The 25,389-nt window shown below is 39.4% G+C and overlaps 1 protein-coding gene across 2 annotated transcripts; it reads right to left on the minus strand.

Moving 5' to 3' along the window:
- Nucleotides 1-5,984: 5,984 nt before the first annotated feature.
- LEPROT lies at nt 5,985-20,266 on the minus strand. Of its 2 annotated transcripts, none has more exons than XM_008573975.1 (4): nt 20,184-20,266; nt 15,264-15,339; nt 11,356-11,542; nt 5,985-9,649 (listed from the first exon to the last, which is right to left on the minus strand). In XM_008573975.1, exons 1-4 carry the CDS (start codon nt 20,197-20,199, stop codon nt 9,533-9,535), a joined length of 396 nt encoding a protein of 131 aa, XP_008572197.1. In that variant the 5' UTR covers nt 20,200-20,266; the 3' UTR covers nt 5,985-9,532. The 2 variants fall into 2 exon arrangements, with proteins under 2 accessions (XP_008572197.1, XP_008572196.1); XM_008573974.1 differs by lacking the exon at nt 20,184-20,266 and adding an exon at nt 19,415-19,563.
- Nucleotides 20,267-25,389: the final 5,123 nt, after the last annotated feature.

The raw sequence follows: 25,389 nt of genomic DNA on the forward strand, positions 1-25,389 counted from the left end.
ACCACGCAGTCCTAAATTGCCAAGGACTGAAAAGTAGAAGCTAAAATACAGGTCACAATCTAATCTCTTCAAAATAAAATAAACCTATTTTTAGCTAAAAAAAAAAAAAAAATTCAACCATACTACATTAACCCTTCTCTAAGAAATACTATACCAATTAAATTGCTATCTAATATTCTGAGTTTCTATTATGTGCTAACTCTGTTTGTCCTGATTAAAACGTTTTTCAGTCCAAGTCAAGAAATCCAAACCAGAATCAGTTTCACCTTATAAAACATTGAAATTAAACTCTTCTAATTGCTAGTACTGCCCAGAAATACATGAGAACTAGAAGTTCTCCAAAAGCTTTTGAGCACTTGAATAATCACTTGGGTTGTCTCAAATACAATGGGATTTGTAATCTGACTGATTTGGCTTGGAATAAAAGAGCCCATAAGAATTGATTTTTTTTTTTTTTTTTTTTTTTTAGCAGTTTCCAATCTGCAAGAGGATAAATTCAGATAATGAAAAAACATGGAATAGAAAAAAAGGAGAAAACTAGGGCCGGCCCGTGGCTCGCTTGGGAGAGCGTGGTGCTGACAACACCAAGTCAAGGGTTAAGATCCCCTTACTGGTCTTCTAAAAAAAAGAAAAGAAAAGAAAAAGAAAAAAAGGAGAAAATAAGAAAATTTTCCTAACATTGCCTTAATCAGTCTTCAGAGCTGACAGTAGCTACAGCTCAGCTGCTACTGCCTCATCCATCTATACCCATCATGAGGATTAATGGCCACCTTGCTTCAGCCCTCTCTTCTTTCATGACCATAACCCGCCAGTGTCCCAACTAGCACATAACTTCATTTCCCAAATCAAAAGCTATTTTATTTATACTTTATTTCTCAAGCTATAAATGCCAAAGCTAGTTAAAATTTTTTTTGAAAAAATGAAAATTAAGTGCAGACTTACTCTACCAAATTTAAAGGCATAGAATAAAGCTATACTTTTCTTTTTTTTTTAACGTGGTACCAATTCAGAGGAATAAGTCAAAAAGAACAGAGGAGAAAAATCCAGAAACAAACTAGGGAGGTATAAATTTTTACTAAATGGTAAAGGTGATATTTGAAATTTAACAAATTATTTAACCAACTTATTAACCAGCTGAGATACTTAGCTAAAAATATCAGAAGAAATACTCCTGCCTCATATCATCTACCAAAGTAAATTCTAGGTAAATTAAAGATAAATATATATTTTAATGAACTCATAAAAGCTCTAGGAAAACAAATTTTTCTTCTCTTTATATAGAGAAAAACTTTCTAAAAATACATACAAATTCAGATTTTTAAGAAAAAAATATATTTGACTAAATAAAACTCAGAAAAGTCAGTAGGTATAAAATTACATAAACAAAGTTTAAAATCATAGGACTACCTTTTGCTATTACAAATTAATAAAAAAAATAAACATCCTAAAAGAAATTAAGGCAATTTACAGAAGGGAGAGAAATGGCCAAAAAAAAAAAAGTATGAAAAAGAATTCAACATCGTCCTTACTAAACATATATTCAATTTAAAATAACAAGGTCTGGCCCGGTGGCACACTGGAGAGTGTGCCGCTTGGGAGTGCGGCGGCGCTCCCGCCGAGGGTTCGGATCCCATGTGGAGACCGGTTCCCGCTCACTGGCTGAGCGTGGTGTGGGCACAACACCGAGGGTTGCGATCCCGTTACCGGTCAGTAAAAAAGACAAAAAAAGGAAAAAAAAAATAAAAATAAAATAAAATAACAAGACTGGGGTTGTTTTTCTAACAAATTAGCAAATTGTTTAAAATATGAAAACACTTATTTTGGGGGGGGAAGTGCATTCTCAAGAACTGCTGGACAGGAAGGTGATTTGGCACCATGAAAAGTGGTTGAAAAGGCTCTTCAACCCAACTTTGTTCTTCTAAAAGCATCTTAAAGAACCAGTTAAGGATGTGCGCAAAGATTGACTCTTCCCTCAGAAATCCACATAACTCTTTTTCACCTCATTTGGGCTTGAACTCCTTCACAGTAAGGCCCACATGGCCACCCTATCTAGAATGACAATGCCTCACATACTACTTATCCCCTCTCCCCACTTTATTTTTTCCCAGTAGCATCTATCATATCATATACTTTACTTATGTAGTGTTTATTTTTTTTCTCGCACTGAAATATAAGCAATATAAGGCAAGTATTTTTGTCTATTTTGATCACTGCTATGGCCAGGGACAGTCCTATGTTTTGTGGGGCCTTACACATACACAATCCTGTGGTCTAAGTTCTTTAATCAATTTTAAATTTTCAAATGTGAAAATCTGAGGAAGGCTGGCTGTTTAGCTCAGTTGGTTAGCGAGCGGTATTATAACACAAGGTCAACAGTTTGGATCTCCATACAGGCCAGCCACCTAAAAAACCTGGAAATAAGACAAATATTACAAAATCTAGAAAAAGGACAATTCAGGCAAATTAAAACCACCTCATAATTTGAATTATTTTGATATTGCCTGGGTTCGTGAAGATATGTTCCCACAAAGCCTAGGAATAACCAATATAGTTCAGACAAAAAGAGTTCATTTATTCATTCATTGTTTTACAGATTTATTGAAATTTATTGAGATAATTCACGTACTATAAAATTCACCTATTTAAAGTATACAATTCAAGGGCTTTTAGTATATTTACAGAGTTGTGCAAACATACCACAATAATAACTTAGAACATTTTCATCATCCATGATTAAGTTTGTAGCACATTTTCTCAGCTGATGAACATTTGAGTTGTTTCTACTATTTTTGTTAGTTTGACTTTTTGTTTTACTGTTTTTTATTCAGATGAAAATCACATACTACACAATTCACCTTTTAAAAATGTACAGTCCCATGGTTTTAGCATATTCAAAGAGCTGCACAATCATCACTAATTTCAGAGCATTTTCATCACCCCAGAAGGCACTCCATGTTCATTAGCAGTCATTCCCCTTTCCCCTTCCCCCAGCCCCTGGAAACTATAAATCTCCACTCTATTTCTATGGATTTGCTTATTCCAAACATTTCATGTAAATGGAATTATACAATATTTGGCCTCTTGTGACTGGATTTTTCACTTAATATTTTCAAGATTCATCCATGCAGTAGCATGTATCAGTACTTCCTTCCTTCTTATGGCTGAAAAACATTCCATTGTATGGATAATACCACATTATTCATTCATCAGTCAACGGACATTTGCATTGTTTCCACTTTCTGGAGATTATGAATAATGCTGCTATGAACATCCATGTACAAGTTCTTATGTGATGTATGTTTTCATATCTCCTGAGTATACACCTAGGAATGGAATTGCTGGGTCATACGGTAACTCAGTGTTTAACGTTTTGAGGAACTGACAAACTTTTCCAAAGTTGCTGCACAATATTTTACCTTCTCACCAAGCGATTTATGAGGGTTCCAATTTCTCCATATCCTTGTCAACACTTGCTATTGCCTTTTTTATTATACCCGTTCTAGTGGGTGTGAACTGATATTTCACTGTGGTTTTGACTTGCATTTGCCTGAAGAAGAATGCTTTTGAACGTCTTTTCATGTGTATTGGCCATTTGTGTATCTTCATTGGAAAAATACCTATTCAGATCCTTCGCCTGTTTTTTAAAAATGTGTTGCCTTTTTATTATTGAAGTGAGAGGGGAACCCACTGGAGTAGGGGAGTGACATGATCTGAGCTACATTTTACAGGCTCAGTCTGACTGCTGTGTTGAGACTAGTTTAAAGAAGAAAAAGGGCAAAAGCAGGGAGACCAGTTAGGAGGCTAGTACAATAATCCAGACACAGAACTGGCCCAGTTAGCTCTCTCAGTAAAGAATGGCACTGATAACACCAAGGTAAAGGGTTCAGATCTCTGTACCGGCCACTGCCAAAAAATAATCATCATCATCTAGACACAACAGTGTCTTGAACCACAGTGGTAGCAGTGAAGGTATGAGAAGTGTTTTAATTGTGGACACATTTTGAAACTAGAAGCAACAAAATTTCCTGATGGATTGCATATGGGATGGACAAAAATGAGAAGTCCTCAAACACTGCCTTTTAGCCTGAGAAACTGGAAAGATGGGGAATATTAAGTGCTTGATTTCGGACATGCTAAGTTTGAGATGCTTATCTAAGCAGAGAAGTCATGCTGGCAGTTGGATATACAATTCTGGGGTTTAGAGCAGTCTGGGCTGGCGATCAAAATATGTGAGTCAGCTGCCTACAAAAGCTATTTAAAGCCATGAGACAGCATAAAATCACCAAGTCAGTGAGTGCAGAGTAGGGAAGTTTTTTTCTAAACAAATGAAAAGTTGACTCCTTACTGTATGATACATACAGTTTTCTATTATGTAAATTTCAACTTAAATTTGTGGGAAGTGTATTAATCCTGTACCTACTCACTAATTAGCCCTTATAAATATGTCTTATGTGACACCTTGCACTCATCTCTTATTGACATGTTTTAGGTTAAAAACGTCCCATCTTGAAACTGCCTGTGTATCTGCCCCACAATCTCCATCTTCCTCTTTTTGATAGCTATAAGAAGAGATAAATGTTGGTGCCAGTGTTTGGTGGGGATCTTCTGTTTCAGAGCCTCTGGTTAGATGGTCTCAGGGTGACAGAAAATGTTCCTAACAGAAAATAACATGCACAGGCAAAGTGAGTAGGTTACAGAGGTGCTCTAAACCATATACTGTTAGGATGCAGGATGCAGTGCATCGGCTTAGGTACCACTGAGACTCCACAAATGCTAATGTGGCATCCTGACTAAATCAAGCACCCAAGTAAAACCTGTGTTTAAAGCTTGCTTGACTCATTTCCATCAATATGAAGGTAAATTTCAGCAAAAACATTGTCAAAGAACCACAAATGGTGAGGCTGCAGCAGTGATGGCTGGAAGCGCTGGAGAATTCTGGACTGGTCAGGGGAACAAGCATACAAGTTTGGGAGGAGGGCTGTAAGAATCATGAAACTTTACAGAATATGGTGATAAAATTTGTTTCTCAACTGCAGAGGAAATAAAAGTGTGAAGGCAGGAGCACGGCTGTATTTAATGCTTTAAGTGAAAGTATTATCCAGATAAAGTTGAACTGATGGTTTTATTATTTTATTATTCTGAGGAGAAAAAAATGAATGCACAAGTGTAATTTAATATTTAACAATTAATTTGGAAATGAGTGAAACAGCTATATTTACCCAATTTTGACAAAGACATAATTAACAGTGAAGAGATATTGTGCAAAGTCTCCTAGTGTGTTCCTCTCCAAATGAGCAACCTTAGGATTAAGAACACATCATTTACATACCTAGTATTGAAAATGAATAATTGTTTCATTACGGCCATCTATTAATTTTCCTTGGAAACTGTTTTTGCTTATAGACATTTTATAGTTACATTGGTAGTATCAAATTTCTATTTTTATTGAAAAATTAACTTTATACTTAGCTGGGCAACACAAACAAATAACTAGCTCAATTTCTTTATAATCTAGTTGCCTAAATCCACTGTTAAACATCTGATCTTCCCCAAATGTTTCCTGCCTAAGGAGGACACATTATTCCTAAAGTGGCACTTTACATTAGTGCATTCTCTTCTGCAGTGCACAAAAAGACTCTTCAGAATATGTAGAGTCCTTTTTTAAAGTATCAGGTTTTGCTCCCTTTTTCAATATGGCACATTCTTGACTGAGCTGTCCCCCTCCACCTCCAATCTTCCATCTCCACCCCAGGGAATGTCAACCACAGCAAAGTTAAGACTGGAGTCCTTCCAGGCAGCACAACACTCCCGGACTGCTTCTCTCCAACTACAATGAGTACAGACACAAAACTAGTCAAATTCACATGAAGATTATCCAGACAAAAATACTGGGAAAATAAATTTGCTGTTTTCCTTTCCAAATATAATGTATCCCAAAGTAAAATATAAACTTTTTCATTTAATAATATACATAAAAGTCTTTCTTAAAGAGTCAATGACAAGCTTTATTTAAAAAGTAATCATCCTCATCATGCATACACGAGTATAATGCATCCTAAAGCGGTCTCAGGGATCTTTCCCATCACAACTGGGGTTACACATATCACTGCTCCATCCCATTAGTATGGCTATCTGAAAGTGGATTAGAATGCATGAGCTATTACACAATAAGATTTTTGCAAATAGGGTACTTCATGAGGCAGAATGGAAAAATTAAAATGCACAGATAATATTCATTTACAGAAATAATATTTCCCAGTTGTGAACTAGTTTGTCATGCTTAGAAAATGCTAGCATTCTCACAAATATTTTGGTTCTATTAGGGTCCAAAATCTGAGTTTTGCAAACTTTGAAAAGGCACATTTTTGTGACATTGCCTAAGCTATTCCCTAAGAGCATAAAGTCTATTACTAACATAATGAAACAGTTCAATCTCTAGAAGAGTCCTCATCCAGGAGATAATCAGAGGTAAAGATTTTCTGAGGACTTTAAGAAAAATCTGTGGTTTCCCAAGTAAAGGAAAAGAATTAACTATAAAAAGTAAGACCAGCTGAGAACTCGCCCTGAGGAATGAATGAGATGGGACAAATTTGTCCCTGTCCCAAAATATTGCTATTCTTCTATAAATTGCTGGAATGTTTTTCCATTTTACCTGGAAACACTGACATCTCCGTGAATGAGTAAGTGGGTTACGAGGCATTCTCTCATAGGCATGCAGCTGCAGCACTCAGTGGAAACTGCATGATGCAGGTACCAATAAGAGTTCAAATGTTGGGAAAATAATCACAAGTCATTCATTCTTTGTGTGAAGAAGTTTGATCAGATTGCATTCTTCTCAACACCACACGTTATCAGCTGTACTTAGAAACTGATTAATGGAGTAGAAAAATGGATAACTTTGGAAAATGAAGAACCTCATGTGTGGGGCAGGGTAGGAGGAAGGCCCCCAGCTGGGAGAAGAGGGGAGCAAAACTCACATGGGTATACCTGGACCATAAGGGCATTAGGAGTCAAAGTGAGAAAGACCTTGTTCTTAGGAAAAGGGGTAGAAATTTGCACTGTCCTTCCTCCAAACTACTCGTGCTACCCTGTTTCCAAGACTAAAACTCAGACAGGTACCTTCAGTATCTTAGATCAGCTATATTAGGGTTTAGCTGCCTTGGGAGGTTTAGCCTGCCTTGGAAGGCTTGGCATGGAAACTCTGTCACCAATTCATAACATCGTTTTTGTGGAAAAAGTGTTTCAAAGTCTGCCTGTAAGCCAGTTGTTTGGAACATGATTAAAAATCCTTTTATAAGATTACTGACTCATGGGCAATTTTTGAAGTGTATTCTCAGTTTTAGAATGTAATCAATATGCTTTACATCTCCAAATATACTCTACAATATATAGGGAAAAAATGAACCTCTCTATAAGGAAAAAAATGCCCAATATTTGTGACACCAGGATAAAACTTTTGTATTGTACATTCATATATAGCAATACTTCCTAATGACATTCATGGTTTAAATGATAACTTAGGCACTGCAGAATAAGTGTCTTTCTTTTCAGATACACAGCAAACATATTAATCTATCACTTCAAATTCTCTATATACAAGTGCTTTTTATCATTCTGGAAATACAATCAAGAGGTAATGCTTTAAGGCTACATATTAAGGCTACTTTGGTTATTTGAAATGTGTATAAGCAATGAAGACACTTTTGCAAAAGGTAGTAGAAATTAATCACTATTGCTGTCTTAGAAAGAAAAGCTATTACAAGTCAACTAGACATTCAAAATGGTATCTTAAAACTAATTACTATTCTCTATTGCAAGACAGATTACTGCTCAAAACTGCCATTTCAAAACATCAAGAAATTCTCACTCTTTTGTTATCTTTTAAGCAAGGCAACATCAGAATAAAGACTTCTAAAATTAAACTTTTCTTCTCTGTTAAAAGTGAAATTTATTATAATACAATAAGTGCAAGTGTCATTATTAAAAATGTTGATTAAAATTATAAAGTATCTAAATAATTTTTCTAATATAAATATTGGAAATAACAACTTTAACAATTCTATATGTACACAGAACATTGAAAACATCAAATCATGCACAAGGTCAAAAAATAACGTTGCACATTAACCCTTTAGGTATCACTTTTATCTTCTGGTCCCAGCATCATATCAGCATATGAAGGGTGTGCTAATAACTCAGATCACAAGCCTCAAGGTTTAAGTGTTTTGAATGTAAGTCAGTTATCATAAATTAACAATGTTTAAAAACCATTGGTTGTATTCTGATCAAGTGGTTCTATTTCCCATATTTTCCTTTCTCAATAGGTTTTGGACAAAAAGATGAGCTAGAAAAACTGTGATTATAGGATCCAACATGACGTGTACTACCAATGATTCATTTAAAGGTGGCATGAAGTTATTGTTATACATATATACAGGACATGAAAGATAATAAGTACATCAACATGTAAATAAAAAAGCAGTTCATCCTTTACTCGCTTACTCAGCTCCCCTATCTTTTTAGGAAGGAGAAGCCACAGCCATGGAGAAGTACAAATCAGAACTGCTAAGGAGTGGGGGTGGGGCAGCATAGGGAAAGAGCTGGGGAAAAGAGCCAGAGGATCAAGGGAAACTACAAAGTATTACCTGTCAATTCTTCCCCCCCATCCTGCTAAAGCAGGAACTGGTTCCAGCCCAGCCTCCCTCCCCTGCATCCCAGTGGGGCTCTTAGATTATCTTGTGCCCCCAGCACTGTGAAAATAGCCACCGCCTTTCAGTAATGTGAGGGCATATCTGTTCCCTACTAAGAATGGTTTTCACAAGTTTGAGGAACAGGCCAAACACCAAAGAGGTTTGAACGTGTCCTCAATGTGAGGGCAGGTGAGGCAATTTTTTACAAATAAGCAGGTAACACCTAGAGAGGTTAAGTGGTTCAGTCACGGGGAAGACAAGGAAGCTAGGGGTGATGTTTATTCCACAAGGAAAATGCTTCCTGAACATTAATGTGCATACGATTCACTTGAGATCTCATTAAAAATGCACTGGGTTTGGAGTGGGGCTTCAGAGTCTGCATTTCTAATAAGCCCCAGGAGATGTTGATGCTCTTGGTCAGTGAATCATACTTTGAGAAGCAAGGGTCTACAACACACAGAGGGAGCCGCCTCTGTCTTTCTGGGCCTTAAGAGTCCTGCCCCAGGGTAATCTGTCTACCCAAGTACATCCCCAGGCAAAAGGCTTAGATGCACTGCATAAGTGAGCAGTTGTCTACAAGACTACATCAATATATTTTCGGAGAGCACCATGACTATATGAACAGCCAAACAAGTAACATAATTTAACTTAAGAAAAAGAAGATGTCTACTTGCTGGGAATAAAACTAATCTTTTACTCATGAAGTCTTCCTTAAAGTGAACATGATATATAGATATAAAAAAGACAGCATATTCAATTCCATAGTAAAATGCCACATGTGTGCACATAATACATACAGTATGAATTCTAAGAGATTCGATGCATTCTATCAGAATAAAGTGCTACCACTGCTCCCAGCTAAAATCATCTCCTCTTCCAAATACAAGGAAAAAACCTTGAATTGTAAGGAAAATGACTGCATTGCCTGCCAGCACAAGGCCACAGGCTCCCCATTTGATCTGAAACACAAAAAAAGGATTAAATCCTTACTTTCTTCATATTGTACTCTTTGCACACATCTGTTATTTTCTGCATTAGAAACTTCCAACAAAATATTACACAAAATTACTAAAAGGCTTAATAATATAACAGGCGGGAGACAGTGAACTATTTGGTAATTAGTCTAATTACTTCTGTGATGCTTGTTAATTAAGTCTTGTACTAGCCTTAACGTTTTCAGTATTAGACATGTTTCTCTACTTGTTTTCAGTTGACAATAATTGCCTTAAGTAAAATACATGTAGCGGGATGATGAACAGTCCAATTACAATATTGGGTACTGAAAGATCTGCACGCCTCGATGTCTTTCATGGAAAATAGGAACTGGAGAGTTACGGGTTTGTTTGTTTCTTTTCTAGGCAAGAAAAGACTTTAAATAATAATCTGCATACGAATGAAAGCAGCTTTCCAGTTTGGCGGAAGGTTTTACAGAAGCACAGTTGGGGGTGAGAGCACCCTCTAGTGGCCATTTTTGTTTTAATTTAACCCATGGAAACATCTATAAAAGCTTCTTCACAAAACATGATGGTAGTTATTGAAAGGGAAAATTTAAATATTTACAGCACAACTTAAGAAGTGCTATGTAAGGCACATGAATAAGGTTATAATAATCTTGCATTCAAAAACCTTCAATGCTGCTTTATTATCTCAAACTGGCATGGCATTTAAGACCTTGCTTTATCAGGCTTCACAATCTTGTTAAACTTAATCTCAATTACCCTCTTTTTGCTCCATCATATTGGACAATTCCTTATTCCACATACTGCATTATTATACTTGGGTGCCATTCCATACTTTAATCCAAATACTACTTATCCTTAGAGGCCCATATCAAATACCAGTTGAAATCTCTCTCTTCTTGGTGCTCCAATGGCTTTCTGATCATGTTTCAATTATCACACATAATACATTTATAGTATACTTACCCATCAGGCTAGTTTCTATATTCTTTATGAGCGGAGATAGTATCTGGCTCTTATTCCTGGTATTTTACAAATAGCAGATGTTCCAAAGATATCTATTGAATAAATAAGATTCATGCCTATCTGATATTCAATGCACCAAATAAGAGTTTCAGGAAATTGAAACAGAATGCAGTTGGGGGAATAAAAGCAAATAGCAGGAAAGACAGTGAACAACAAAGAATTGAATAAATTATATCTACAATGTATGTTTTGGAGACAAAAAGAAAATATATTGGATGTGAAGATGTCATCTTATTCACTGTATCTTCTAGTAGCTACACAGTTGTCCCTCAATATATGCTTTTTGTACTGAGTTGAGAATTGAGTCCATGATCCCATTTGCAGGAGAAGAATTTGAAATGATCTTCATTTTGTAACTAGAAAAGTATTGCTAGTAAAGTCTCTGTGGATTGCCATAAGATTTAAGAGGTAGAGATTTAAGAACAATTTCAGAGAACAGCCTAAAGTAGAAAAAGCAAGAAATCACATCGTCTGGCTAAAAGTTGTTAAGAGAAACAGAGCATTCCGAAAACATGGTCAAATACTGATAGGTAGACCTAAAGTGGAGGAAGAGAGACAATAAAAATACATCTGGCTTTGAGTATAAGTCTAAGCAATGAAAATGAAATTAAGGTCCCAGACACAGGCCTTTTAAGTAAACTCAGCAACAGTTGAGCAAAACAATACAAAACAAAACTTACCACAGCCACACGAGCAAGAATAACAGGAAATCCAAAGGCAGAAACAACAATTCCAGTAGTGAAGAAATATGCCAGTTCCCGACAGGCACTACTGGTTGCATCAGAGTCATAAGCGACTCTTTTGGCAATGAAATGGGGAATGGGGGAGATGGCGTGGAAAATCAGGACGAACAAGGGCCAGTAAACGCTGTCAGTTGGGCCCAGTCAAAACCCAAAAAGAAAAGTCACAGTTACATTTTGAATAAAAGACATACTACTGTTTCAAAAGCATTGTTAGCTAAAATGTCTAGGTCAAAATCAATCGATTAATTTAATCAATTGTGAATATTAGAACATAAAATGATTTCTACCAGGAATAGATAAGTAGTGATAATTATAAACTACTAGATCATTAATATGTGTAGGTAGCTCACATTATATTAAGAAACAACCACATATATAATCTAGAAACTTTATCATTTTCTGTATTACTGAGCTGCAACTTCTTTAAAGACAGAATCTTAACATAGTCACCTCTGCTTTCCCTACAAAACATAGAACAGTAGCTTTATTGAATAATTCAACAAAGATCTTAGGTGCATGCATGCCTGAAAGCTTTCAATGGCTTAGAATAAAACCCAAATTCCTTGCCCTGGCCTACAAAGCCAAATATGATCTGGCATTATCTACTTCTTCCATTCATTTTTGTACCATCTGCCCTTCATTTGCTTAATCTTTAGAAACACCAGCCATCTTTCTGTTCCCTGAACACTCTGAGCTCATACCTATCTTGAGGCCTTTGCACTAGCTGTGCCCTCTGCTTGGAATGCTCTTCCCCTGATCTTCTCATTGGCTGGCTCTTTCATATCATGAATCTAAACTGATAGAGATCTCCTAAAGGTGGCATTCCCTGACCATCTATTCTAAAGTACCCTAGGTCACCCTGGAGCATATCACTCTCTTTTAACTTTCCGCACAGCACTTATTCCCATCTGATATTTTCTTGCTTATTGAGAACAGGGATCTGATTTGTCTTGGTCAATTTCCATTTATCTCCAGGGCCTAAAATAAGGGGCACCATTTATACTTGTGGAATGAACGAAATAATAAGTGGATTTTAAGTATGGGAGGCATGAAAATAAATGTCACTAGTAAAAACTTTAGATGCACTCAAATCTTTATACTAAAAGATCACAATAACACTGTAATGCAAAAACAAGGCATTTTTCTTCCCAAATTTCAGTGTTTTGCATTACTAAAAAATTGCCATCTTGTTTCTAATTGTGTTTTCTCTATAAGTACTTCAAAAATAATCATCTTCTTCTTCATCAGTTAGACATTTATTATGTTTCATTTCTTAAGAAAAAAAGCATACTCGCTACTCATTTTTATATACACACACCACAGTAATACATATCATTATAGAAGTCTGATAACACAGGTCCACCCAGACCGGCAGCACCTACAAGCATGAATTGGGGTGAAGCCAAACTAACAAAAGCTCCCCATTTCAGCCACAGATCTAGGTAACCAAAAAGCAAGAAGAGAAAGCGGCCTTCATCAAGAGAACTCAGGAGAGAAACATTGAGTTTGGACTCCTAATTGTAAACTAGAGAAATTATAGTATGCTTCAAAGAGGCCCTTAGAGATTCTCTAGTTTAAAGCCCTTATTTCCTCATTATAATGAGGAAATGAGATACAGAGAGGAGAAGAGTTCTGTCTGAAATAGACCCAGCTGTCACCTGACATGCCCACAGCTAAAGGCTCTTAACTCTTCTGAAATACACTCTCAACTTTCTGAAAAACAATCTAAGAGACTCTATGTTTCCATTCCTAGTAAGCCACCAACATCCAACTAAAAGAACTGCTCAAGTAGAAGCTACCTGATTTATATACAAAATTTAAATATTAAATATATACTATTCAGTAAACACACAGGCCAGGAGTTGGCAAACTTCTTCTGTAAAGGGCCAAAAGAGTAAATATTTAGGCTTTGCAAGCCAAATATTTAATATTTTCTCTAAAGAGTAAATATTTAGGCTTTGCAAGCCATAAGGTCTCTGTCTCAACTACTCAACTCTGCTACCGTATTGCCAGAGATAATTCTTAAACAAATGAGCATGGCTGAATTCCAATAAAACTTTAATTACAAAAACAGACAGCAGGCCAGTGTGCTGACTTCTGATATAGTTGATCATCCTGTGTCACTATAATTAAGACATAAAAATAATTTCTTTTAGTAGCAGTAATGGGTCATTCTCTTACCTTACAGAGTCACAGTGTATTACAGAGAATTAAAACACCTGGACTTAGAGTTGGTTGTGGAATAATGGGAAAACCTTTGGTCCAAAGAGTCAGAACACAAGTTCCACTTCTGTCTCTGCCACTTATTGCTGTGCAATCTGGGAAAGTCTTTAACTACTCTGGGCTTTGGTTTTTCAGCTAGAAATGAGGATAACTTAAATCTCTAAAACCAGAATAAAGTAATAACTGTGAAAGCTCTGGACAAACATAAGTTATTGTTTATATTTGGATCCCTCTTGCATTTAAACAATTTCTGTGATAGCTGGCCAGGACTAGGGTGATAGATTTGAACTCATCAATGTCATAACAACTAGCTCCAGATGGTCTCAGTTAATCACATCATCTTCTATCCAGTTGAATTCTCTGTGCTTGTTGAACCCTGACATCAATTAACAAAACCTGTTCATCCCACCTCCTAGATCACTCTCTCATTTTCTTTCCATTCCCATTGCCATGGCCCTAAATTTTGCTTGACTTATGATAACAGTTCTTTACTATTCTCCCTGACTGCAGCCTCAGCACTTTCCTATCTAGTCTCACATTTGGCCAGAGTGACTTTTTAACATAACCTCCTCCCTCCAAACCCATTCTCAAGATATTTTCCCAGCTCCTATGGCATAAAGTATATAAAATCTAACCTCCTCTGCATGGCATACAGAGCCCTACAGTGCTGACTTCATTCTTGACCAAGCCTTCTTTTGCCACCCCATACTACAGTTTATGCTCTACCATAATGAACCACATGTGGTTTCTTGGACAGTCTATATGCTTTCTTGTCTCTGGACCTTAGCATATGGCTTTCCTACTACCTAAAGCCCTCCTTTCCCAAAGATGTGTATGACCTACGTGTTTATTTTCTTGACGTTTCTGCTCACACATCACCCCCTCAGAGAGACTTTCTCTGGCCATCTGCTCCCCAGCCTCTGTGCCCTTTATTCTTCATAACACTCCTACCTCTGACAGAATACACATTTTTTAATCTGCTTATTGTCCATCACCCTCACTGAAAAGAGAGCAGGACCTTTGTTTTCTTATTTCTTAATCCCCATTTCCCAGGACAGTGGCTGGCACATGGCAATCATGCAACCAACAATTTTTGAATGAAGAAATTTGTTGAACGTTCCTTCTGCTTGGAATGCCCTCCCCTGACTCATCAGCCTGAGAAATTCTTATTTATCCACCAAGTCTCAGCTCAGATATGACCTCTGCTGTGCCGCTCCCCCGACTGTCCCAAGGAAACTCAGATGTACTTTCTCTAAGCTCCCGCTGTACTCTGCACACATATCCAGCACAGCTGTCGTTTTACTGACTGGATCGCCTGCCTGTCTCTCACACACAACTAGAACTGTGACTCCTTGAGGACAGGGCTGTGACTCTTCATTCTCATATCCCCAGCCGATCTAGAGTAGGTGTTTAACAAATGTTTATTAAATTAATACATCAATTTTAAAAAGAGCTTTTCTCTGCACTAATATACCTGGACCCATAAAGGGACTGGGTTCATAAGCTGGGCTTCACTAACTCACTTTTTAGAGCTTGGTGCTAAATTGACCAAGTTGTCTATCATCCATACTAACAGTGACCAAGACATAAAAAGAATAATTCTTTTTGAAATGGTAACTTACCCATAATCTTCCAAGGCACATCCCAGCATAAGAAAAGTCAGCCCAATAGCACCACTGAAAGATAATGCCACAAGAGCTGTGAAAAATAAAAGCAAGAGTTAAAAATCCCAGATCAGTGGTTGCCAGGGCCTAGAGGGTTTGGGGAGGGTGGAAGGGAGAGCAGGAATAGGGAGTGACTACTAATGGGTACAGAGTTTCTTTTGGGAGTGACAGAATGTTCTGGAATTAATAGTGACAGTTGTAAAACGTTGTGAATATACTAAAAATCATGGAATTTTACATTTTAAAAAGGTTAACTTTATGGTATGTGAGTTATATCTCAATAAAATTTTTTTACTTAAGGAAAAGGTCCCAAATTTTAGCAAATGTAGCAATTTACTTATTTCATTAATTGATGTTACTTTGACTAGCAAATGACTGCTGTTATGGACTGCATGTTTGTGTCCCCTCCAAATTCTTATGCAGAAGGTAGTTAGGTTTAGATGAGGTCATGAGGGTGGGGTCTCTATGATGGGATCTCTCTCTCTCTCTGGTTCTCTCTCTCTCTCTCTCTCTCTCTCTCTCTCTCTCTCTCTGGTTCTCTCTCTCTCTCTCTCTCTCTCTCTCTCTCTCTCTCTCTGGTTCTCTCTCTCTCTCTCTCTCTCTCTCTCTCTCTCTCTCTCTGGTTCTCTCTCTCTCTCTCTCTCTCTCTCTCTCTCTCTCTCTCTGGTTCTCTCTCTCTCTCTCTCTCTCTCTCTCTCTCTCTCTCTCTGGTTCTCTCTCTCTCTCTCTCTCTCTCTCTCTCTCTCTCTCTCTCTCTCTCCTTTCCACAATGTGAGATACAAAGAGAAGACAGCCATCTGCAAACCAGAAGTGGGCCTTCACCAGGCACAGGATCTGTCTGCACCTTGATCTTAGACTTCCCAGCCTCCAAAACTGAGAAATAAACATCTGTAGATTAAGCCACCCAGTCTACGGTATATTTGTTAGTAGCCCAAACTGATTAAGACAAATGCCTACGTATGCAACTTCAAAATCATGCGGTGGAGAAAGGTGTCAAGCAATTCCAGTACCTAACCCCTATGCAACATATGAATTCCCTCTATACTTGTGACAAGAGGGCAGCCAACTCGTCTGCACAACTCCAGTGAAGGGAAACTCGCTACCACCCGAGGCAAGTCATTTTATTCTGACAGTTTCTAAATGTCGAAAGCCCTCCTTCCTTAAATTATATCCCAGACTGCCTCCTTACAATAAATATCTTTGATCATTTTGCTTTCCCAAACCACAGTACTTCAAGTCTTTGAATCCTGCTTTTATGTCTTCATAGAAAACAATTCCCAACTACTACCCACTGAATAAAATATTTTTTCCCTGCATCTGTTAGACACTAATCTCTGAGGGACGTATTAGTCCTTGTCATGCTTCTAAGAGAAAGAATGTCACTTGAGCTGTGAGTCACAAACATGGGTTCAAACCTTAACTCTGCCACCAACTGCTAGAGTGACCTTGAGTAGAAGCCAAAACTCTTTGAACCTGATTTCTCACCTGAAAAATGGGAATAAGAGTGCCACCTTACTGAGCTTATGGAAATTAAATGAGATAGTCTATGTAAAGTGCTTGGCAAAAGGATGCTCAATAAATAAATGTTGACTGATACAGGTATCTTCTTATTTTAGCAATGTTCTTGGATAAAGGAATAAATCAAAACATAGGACACTGTTTATCCAAATTCTCTTCTGAAAAAAAAAAAATCCACAATGCAATACTCACAATTAGTCATTGATTAAACTAATGAACATTTTTGATTGCTTCCTTTTACTTTAAGAGGAGATTTAGGAAGACTTTTATTGGAAGATGCCGAGGAGCTTTTGTAAAAAACATCTGGAAGTACACAGATGTTAGGGGACAAAGAAGCACTGCCAATTTTAAACTATATCTTTTTCCACTTAGTACATGCCAGTTTTTAATGGAAAATGTCCACGTGTTGAGGGAAAGCAATTTTTCATATTGTTTCATTACAGATGACCCTGTTGTAGTTGGCTTTGCCCCTTTCCTTTGTGCCTGGCCACCTTCAGTGCTCCTTCTCCATGAGACCTGTCAAAGCTAGGAATCGTAGCCCCTTTCTTTCTGTTCCAACACCAATCTCTCAAGGTTCACAACTGTATTTCAGCTTGATTCTTTTGGGCCCTTTTCTTCGGCTTTTGTAAGGAATCTTCTGCCATCTGTATTAGTTTCCTAGAGCTGCCATTACAAAACTGGGAGTTGACCAAGAATTCTTTTCACTCCACACACTCTTGCTGAGAAACTGCGTTCAACCCAAAGCTCCCTGTACCACAAGGGCCCAGCCATATCTGAAGCTCCAGCCCAGAGTAGGTCCTAAGACCCAGGCCTGTAGGTACCTCCACCTCCAGTCTGGATTTCTCTGCCTGGATAGCCAAACAGGACCTCAAACTCAATATGTGTAAAACTGAACCCCCATACCCTCCTCCTCCAAAATACACATCCTTATCTTCCCTGTGACGGTCCTGTCTTGGAGGACTGACACCATGTTCGTCATGGCACTCTACCTTCAAGCAAATCAACAATCAAAGTGACAATCTCCCAGACCTTACTCAAACCCACCCTCTTCTCTTGAACTCTCTGCTACTGCCCTAGTGGCAGCCTTTCTTTGTCACCTCTTGCCTGACTCCTACTGTGACTCTTCCAGTCCATCCTCCACATAGCAGACAGTGATCTTTCAAATATACGCAGCCAGTGTCACCACTTTGCAGTTGCTTCCCCAGCCTACAAGTTGTTCTGGCACTCGAGGTTCACCATGATCTGACCCCTAACTGGTTTTCCAGCTTCAACTCTCACCACTCTCCCCCTAAGTTCCAGTCTTACTAACATAGCTTAAGTTTCTGAAGAGAACAAGGCGTGTTCTTTCATGCCCCCGGCCCCATGTTGTCTTCTCCCTCCACCTGGAATATACTCTGCCCTCAACCCATCCCTTGCCAGGTGAAGCCTTATCCATCAGTTCACACATTGCCTTTTCGTTAAAACAGTCCTCTTCTTCCTCCCTGGAGCAGAGTTAAGTAATCTCATCTGTACTAATTTCCTAGGGCTGCCCTTACAAAATACCACAAACTGGGTGGCTCTGAACAACAGGAACTTATTCGCTCACAGTTCTGGAGACTAGACTTATGAAATCAGGGTGTCAGCAGGACCATGCTCTCTCTGAAGGCTGTAGGGAACAATCCTTCCTTGCCTTTTGCTAACACATGGCAGTTGCCGGCAATCTTTGATGCTCCTTGGCTTGCAGCTGCATCACTCCAACTTCTGCCCCTGGCTTCCCATGGTACTCTCCCGTGTACGTATGTCCAAATTTCTCTTTTTATAGGAATACCAATCACTGGATTAAGGCCTTCCCTCAGCCAGTATCATCTTAATTTGATTGCATCCACAAAGACCCTATTTCCAAATAAGGTCACGTTCACAGGTACTAGGGAGTTAGAACTTCAACCTTTCTTTTGGGGAGACACGATTCAATCCACCATACCACCTCTGTGCTCCCACTGCATCTGAGCACACCTTACATACTTACACAGTAATATAATTATTTCCAGCTCTGTCACCCAACAATAACTTCTCACTTATCTTTTTATCCCAAGTTTCTGACAAACAGCAGGTCCTCAATAAATGGTGAATTGAATTATCTGCAAAATGCTTCCTTCCTTTGGTCCTTTTCCGTTTCATTGCCTATCTTCTTTTCTACTACATCAAAATTTCTAACACATTCACACATAAACATTATTATCTGGTAGTTTCTGGTCATGAATAAACACTGTGCAGTACTGAGATACTACTTGTCATCTGTTTTCTGCAGTGGCTTCAAATGGATATATTAAACACTGGACATTGTCCAAGTAAACCATGTTTACTAAACTGATACTGAACATAAAAGTTGGCCAGAAATAATGATAAAATGTGTCTGCTACTAACGGCTCCCACAGATAAATTCATAGTGAACACACACGCACACACACATATATATTGTATACATGTTTATAGCAGATGTTGATTACCGGGGAGGGAAGATCTTTGGGTACAAATTTCAAGGAAGTAGGAACTCCAACATAGAAAAGTTATGCTACTCTGTTCAAAAGATTAGAAATAAAATGGTTTCCTACCAAAATAACAGGAAGCTTTCCAATAACCTCTTCCTCCGCTTCCATTTCTCGTTTCTCTAAAGGCATACAGATCAATGAAGCGGTGTTCTTGATAACCCCTTTTCATCAGCTGCCCCCATTCAAAATCACATACTGCACAAACACTACTTTCCTGTCTGTCCGTAGGTGTATAGAGATAACACCGAAGAAAGTGTGGTAGAATTAGTGGTCAAATTCCACCTAATCTAGTCTCCACGATTTCAAGAAATACAGCATTCCTGGGTGCTTTCCATTGACACCGGCCCGCAGTCAACTCTGCCCAGTTGCAAAAATTAAGAACAAGGGGATTAAGTTTCCCAATGCCGAGAACACTGGAGACAAAGGCTACTTGGTTAGGAATGGGAAGCTGCGAGGGGCAGGAAACGGGAGGAAAGGCGTTAGGGTGGACAAGTCAGGAAGCGGACAGAACTGAGGAGGAGCCTCTGAGGTGATGCTCCGGGGCCAGCCCAGGCCTCCCAGGGACGCCCCGCTCCCGGGCGACAGCTCCGCCTGGGGGGTCTGGAAGACGCCAGGGGACAGCGTCAAGACCAATGGCCTTGCAAAAAAGGGCTGAGGTTCCCCTGAAATGTCCCTCCACCTGCACCCCGAGGCTCGAGTGCAGCGGACGAGCACCTCCCCACCGAAGGAAGCCGCTCCCCGCCAGCGCGCTGAAGGCGCAGCTCCAGGCTTAGCCCGGAGCGGAGGTGACAACTCCATCGCACGACCAGCGGGCCAGGGGCCGCGGATGTACCTTTAACGCCCGCCATCTCTCCCGAGCTGCGACCGCTGCTGCTTCCGACTTCCTGCCACGGCCACCGCCCGGGCCCCAGCCCCGGCCAGGCCTGGTCCCGCCCCTCAGATCCCGAGCCCGCCCCCGCAACGCATAGCCCCGCCCCGCCGGCCCATAACCCCGCCCCCAGCTCTCAGAGCCCCGCCCTGCCGGCCCATAACTCCCATTGCCCCAGTATTCAGAGCCCCGCCCCTGCTGGTCCCGAACCCTCTCGCGTCACACAAGCTACGCCCCTGCCAGTCCATAACTTCGTCCCGGCTTCCAGGGTCCCGCTCCTATTGTTCCTGATCCTTGTCAATCAGAGCCCCGCCCATGCTGGTCCCGATCCACACTCCGGGCCCCGCACTCAGGGCCCCGCCCCCGTTGGTCCAGGACTCGCCCCCAGCACGCGAGTCCAGCTCCCCTCCCTGAGATCCCGGCCCGCACACCCAAGCTCCTGCAGAGTAACCTTGGCCCTCCGTCCCCAGCCCTCTTCCTAGATCCTGAGCCCTCCCCGTAATCCTGGAACCCACCCCACGCTCCACCCTTCCATCTGTGTGCTCGCTCCAGCCTCGGGCCGAGACACTCCTTCAGACCACTGAAGATGCGGAGTGTGCAGAGCAGATACACCGCACAACGGGTCCTGCCTACCAGGAAACCTGCCTGAGAGTGGAGACGGAGGTGGGGAGAGGGAAGACGGGGACGGAGGGTGAAAGTTACAATCGGTGGGGGAGGAAGGGACACCCACTTACTAACCAGCATTATGTTCCCATGTGTGTGCATTTGTATGTGTATGTGCATGTCTGTGTTCACGTGGCTGTGGAGGAGGCGGGGGAATGGGGGCACCAGAAAACAGGTCCCCAGGAGACATCCTTCGTTAAGCACTTGACATTTGCATGGGTTTAGTTACCACTTTTCGAAAACTATTAGGTTTTTTTCTTTACTCCCTGGTTTATTTGTAGAGATAAAGACCATGTAAGCTTCTTTTGTGTCCGAAGTTTTCATGAACTTTTAAATAAATAGCTATTATTTTTGTACCTTGGGGCCTCAAAGTTTGCAGGTAACCAAGGCAAATCTTTACATCTCCAAGAGCCTTTTCATACTTATTTTCTTCATAGAAATGGAGAGTTTTGTCACGATGAGAGCAATCTGGAAGAGACCTTAGAAGCCATCTGGTCCAAGTGCTTTATCTTACTTTTAGAGAAAGAGGTCCAGAAAGGAACAACTCTTTGGAGGAGGTTGGAGTATGGGCCACTTTCCCTTCTACTGCATGGTGCTGCCTCTCTTCTTTTGCTTTTTCTCAGTTTTCAACAGGAATGTAAGAGAGAGGGGTCTGTGGGGACCAAGGTTCCCTCGACTACCTGAGAAGTACAAATTTTCACCAGCACTACCACTTTTCAGGGTCCTCACTCAGTTTGCTTTTTCAAAATTGCACACTGAACGTGTTATCGTCTCAATAAATTTCTACTTATCCGTCTACTATTTTTTTAGCTCCTCTCATTTCTCCTCATAGATGGATAGCACACTTATTGAAAACATAGTGTTGGCTAATACCTGCCTCACTGCAGATGCTTGGAGATCCAGTCCTACACTGCACTCTTTACTTTGTAGCCTTCAATCTATTTGAGATCCCTGAGAGTGTATGCTACTTTGACTTAAAGATTATTTTGAGCTGAAGGCAGTTGAAAAGAAGCAAATACAAGAAAAGCTCTCTGCCCTCCCACTCGTTGCCTAAAAGCAGGACATAAATTTACAAAGATGTACATCCCGCCCACTCTACCAAGAAGGGCAAAGGTTAATAATCACCAGAGACAACTTTAGACCCTTATCAGCCTGGAGACAGCACCAGAGTAATCTACATAGCAAACTTAACTATTTAGCCTTTATCTGCCATTAGTTTTACATATATTTATATGTCTTCCCACAATTTGCTGCTCCTAGAGACTCAAGGTCCTTTCCTCTGTCTTGTCATTTCTTTAATAATGTAGTGTTCCTTTGCTATGATGCTACATAAGCCCAAATTCCAACCAAACCTTTGAGTTACTCATCTCTTGGGATTCCCATGTGTTACATAGATAGATGCACAAGGCACATGTTGATAAACTTGTCTGTTCTCTCTTGTTAATCTGTCTTTTGCCAGTCTAATTAACAGGGCCCCAGCTAAAGAAACTGAAATGGGTAGAGGAAGAAATTTTTCCTCCCCTACAAGAGTTGTTTCCCTATTTTGAGTATCATATTTTTTTCTAATACCTGTAAAAGCACTGAGGGGAAACCACACATCAGCCAAACTCTGGAAGACTGTGGTTTTTAGCTCCCTTAGTGTAGTGCTGAACTACTGTCATGAGGAAGTAAGACTTCTTTTCACCTTAATTGATGAGGATATTCTATGAAGTTAAATTCCCCCATTTCTCCTCTCATTCTCAACCACACAGTGTGTCTCCAAAAAGCCTAAATGGGTTTTCTGGGGCCTTGCATGTCAGCCTGATGCCAGTTCCACAGAAGACAAATGCTTTTGGAGAAAGCTGACACCACAGCAGAAGCAGAGCTTGGTTAAGTTTTCTGCTCACACCAGCTGTCCTTTCCAGTTTACCAAACACTTTAAAGAGAAAGTTAGCCATCTTGTCATAGGCTTTAACAGTTTGAAAAAATTTGCTTTCTTTTTTGCCAGTTGTTGCACTGAAAAAGTTGTTCTTCCCCTTACTCATTCCACATTTCCTTAAGAATAAAAAAGCAACCAAAACCAAAAGTAAAACCTTGGAAGCTGAACCCCTATCCCTAACTTGCCATGAGTTTGTTACTTAGATGTATAAGATCTGTGACCTCTGTCATGCTGCCTAGGACCACAGTGGACTTTTTAGGATGAATTTTAATAATCTCTCCTTGCATTCAATTTCCCAAACTATGAGCTAGGTTTTATTGTTTCCACTTTATAGATGGGAAAACTAGGTCTCAGATAGTAACTAGTGAATAGGGAAGCTGAGATCAAGCCCCAAACTGTTCAACTGTAAAGTTAGATGGTCAGCACGTGTATTATTCCCCACAGTGGGTCTTATGCACCAAGAAGGCAGGAATTGTTGCAGTAATTAGAAATAACAGTAAACCTGTAGGTCTAACAGGGCATCAAATCCATTCATTCATTCAATTTTCCCCTGCATATCTACAGGTTGAGAGTCCCTTATCTGGAATGCTTGGGACCAGAAGTGTTTCAGATTTCAGATTTTTTCACACTTAGAAATATTTGCATATACATAATAAGATATCTTGGGAATGGGATCCAAGTCTAAACATGAAATTCATCTATGCTTCATATACACCTTATGCACATAGACTGAAGGTAATTTTATATAATATTTTCAATAATTTTGTGCATGAAACATATGACCTATCATATGAGGTCAAGTGTGGAATTTTCCACTTATGGCATCATGTCTGTGCTCAAAAGTTTCAGATTTTGGAGCATTTTGGATTTTTAGATTAGGGATGCTCAAACTGCATTAGTATCTTGCATATAGTATACACAAAATATTGGTTGAATTAACAAATATTAATGTTTACCACATGTAGTATCATCTGTCCCTATCCTACAGAAAAGAGCTAGCCTCAAACCCCAGCTTGGGTAAACTTCTCCATGCTTCAGTTTTCTGAGGTAGGATTTACTATATATAATATATAGGATTTACTATACATATAATAGTTCCTAGGGCAATGCATGCAGGGTAGATGCCAGGGTGTCAGATATACACGGGGCAGGCTCTCAAGTCAGTGGGTAAGTTAAATGCAAGTATGATACAAAACTAATTAAATCAGCAAATGTTGATTTTCCTTCCTAACTCTCAACCACAACTTCTTTTTACACAGCCATTCCCTTTACAGACCCTACAGTGTAAGTCTCTTTGTCATTTTATGCAGACAGATCTCTGTCAGTCCAAGGAGTTAGGAATGAGGGCCAAGGCACACTTTACTTTGGGATGCCTCTTCCTACTCATGTTTTCCACTCCCCACAACCTGAGGTTTTAATGTAATTCCAGCCCCAATACTCACCTGCAGTGATACACTTTGTCTTATTTACTATCAGTAACAATAACAATACTTACTCTTTAGTGACTATCCACTTGATAAGAGTTTACGTACATAATCCCTAATTCCTCCTTTGCAGGTTTGTTAGAATTCTGTTTTACAAGTGATAAAATTAAGATTATTAATAGATAATTGTAAGTGGAAAAAATTGGGATTCAAACCCAGTCTTTTGGCTTCAAACCAACATGTACCACTATGCCCAAACACCATGATTTATCTTTAGAAACAATCAAAACGTGTTTACTTCACCTAAATTCTCTGATAGGTGTTTCAAGCAGGGAAATTGACCTATTGCTGTGATAACTGTTTTTGGAATTCAACCTTTTTCTTGTTTTTTGTTTTTGCTTTTTGTTTTTTTCAGTGGGTGGGGTGCACCATTCTTGGAGGTGCTGCAATACCAGGTTGATTCATTAACTAGACAGAGCAAGCGCCTATTCCATCTCCTTGCTCCAAAAATCCATTAATATATTGTCCTTGGCTGGAGGACATATCAGACATTAAACTGATGAAAACAGATAACTTCACCTGACGTTAGCCAAAAGACCAAGAAGTGATTGGCATTCAACTTTTGTGTTCATTCCCTACACAAGGGTGTTTTATTAGTGGCATTAGAATCTAACTTGAGCATTCTTCCAGATGTAGAGTACAGTGCTGTTTCAAAAGATTTTGATTTGCAGCATTTGTTTCCAAATGAACATGCTGCTTCCATCCTTGAAGGACTAAATTGTCTGGGACTTTGTTTCTATGACAAAGTCTCAGACTTCCAGGATCAATCTCTTTGCCTCAGCATACAAATTCACTTCTGAAGATCCATTAATATTCTAGCTAGGAACCAGGATTTCTATGCTGATTCTTTTAGAAACATAATATTCATGTAGCATAATCAAAAGTGTATATGTGTCTGAGTATACGCACGTGTGTATCAGCACAGGGACGGTTGAAGTATAAATCCAGAAATCCTGCCGGATTATATTTTGATGCAAATGTATTATATGTTCTTCATATTCTTTCTCCATAACTTTCTTTAAAAATAAACCCTGTCAGCAGGTGATGTAATTCTAGCGTGCCACTGTATTCCTACAAGTGCAAAAATAACTTAGGTTTCTACAAA

The sequence above is a fragment of the Galeopterus variegatus genome, unplaced genomic scaffold (assembly GCF_000696425.1).
Source record: "Galeopterus variegatus unplaced genomic scaffold, G_variegatus-3.0.2 Scaffold979, whole genome shotgun sequence".
NCBI lineage: Eukaryota > Metazoa > Chordata > Mammalia > Dermoptera > Cynocephalidae > Galeopterus > Galeopterus variegatus.

Excerpts from the sequence above, each read along its gene's own strand:
- LEPROT (XM_008573974.1), bottom strand. The coding sequence starts at position 19,520 with ATGAAAAGGGGTTATCAAGAACACCGCTTCATTGATCTGTATGCCTTT. Across the intron at positions 15,340-19,414 it reads GAAAGCTTCCTGTTATTTTG|CTCTTGTGGCATTATCTTTC; the intron begins GTAGGAAACCAT and ends TATTTTTCACAG. Across the intron at positions 9,650-11,355 it reads TTCTTGCTCGTGTGGCTGTG|ATCAAATGGGGAGCCTGTGG; the intron begins GTAAGTTTTGTT and ends TTTGTGTTTCAG.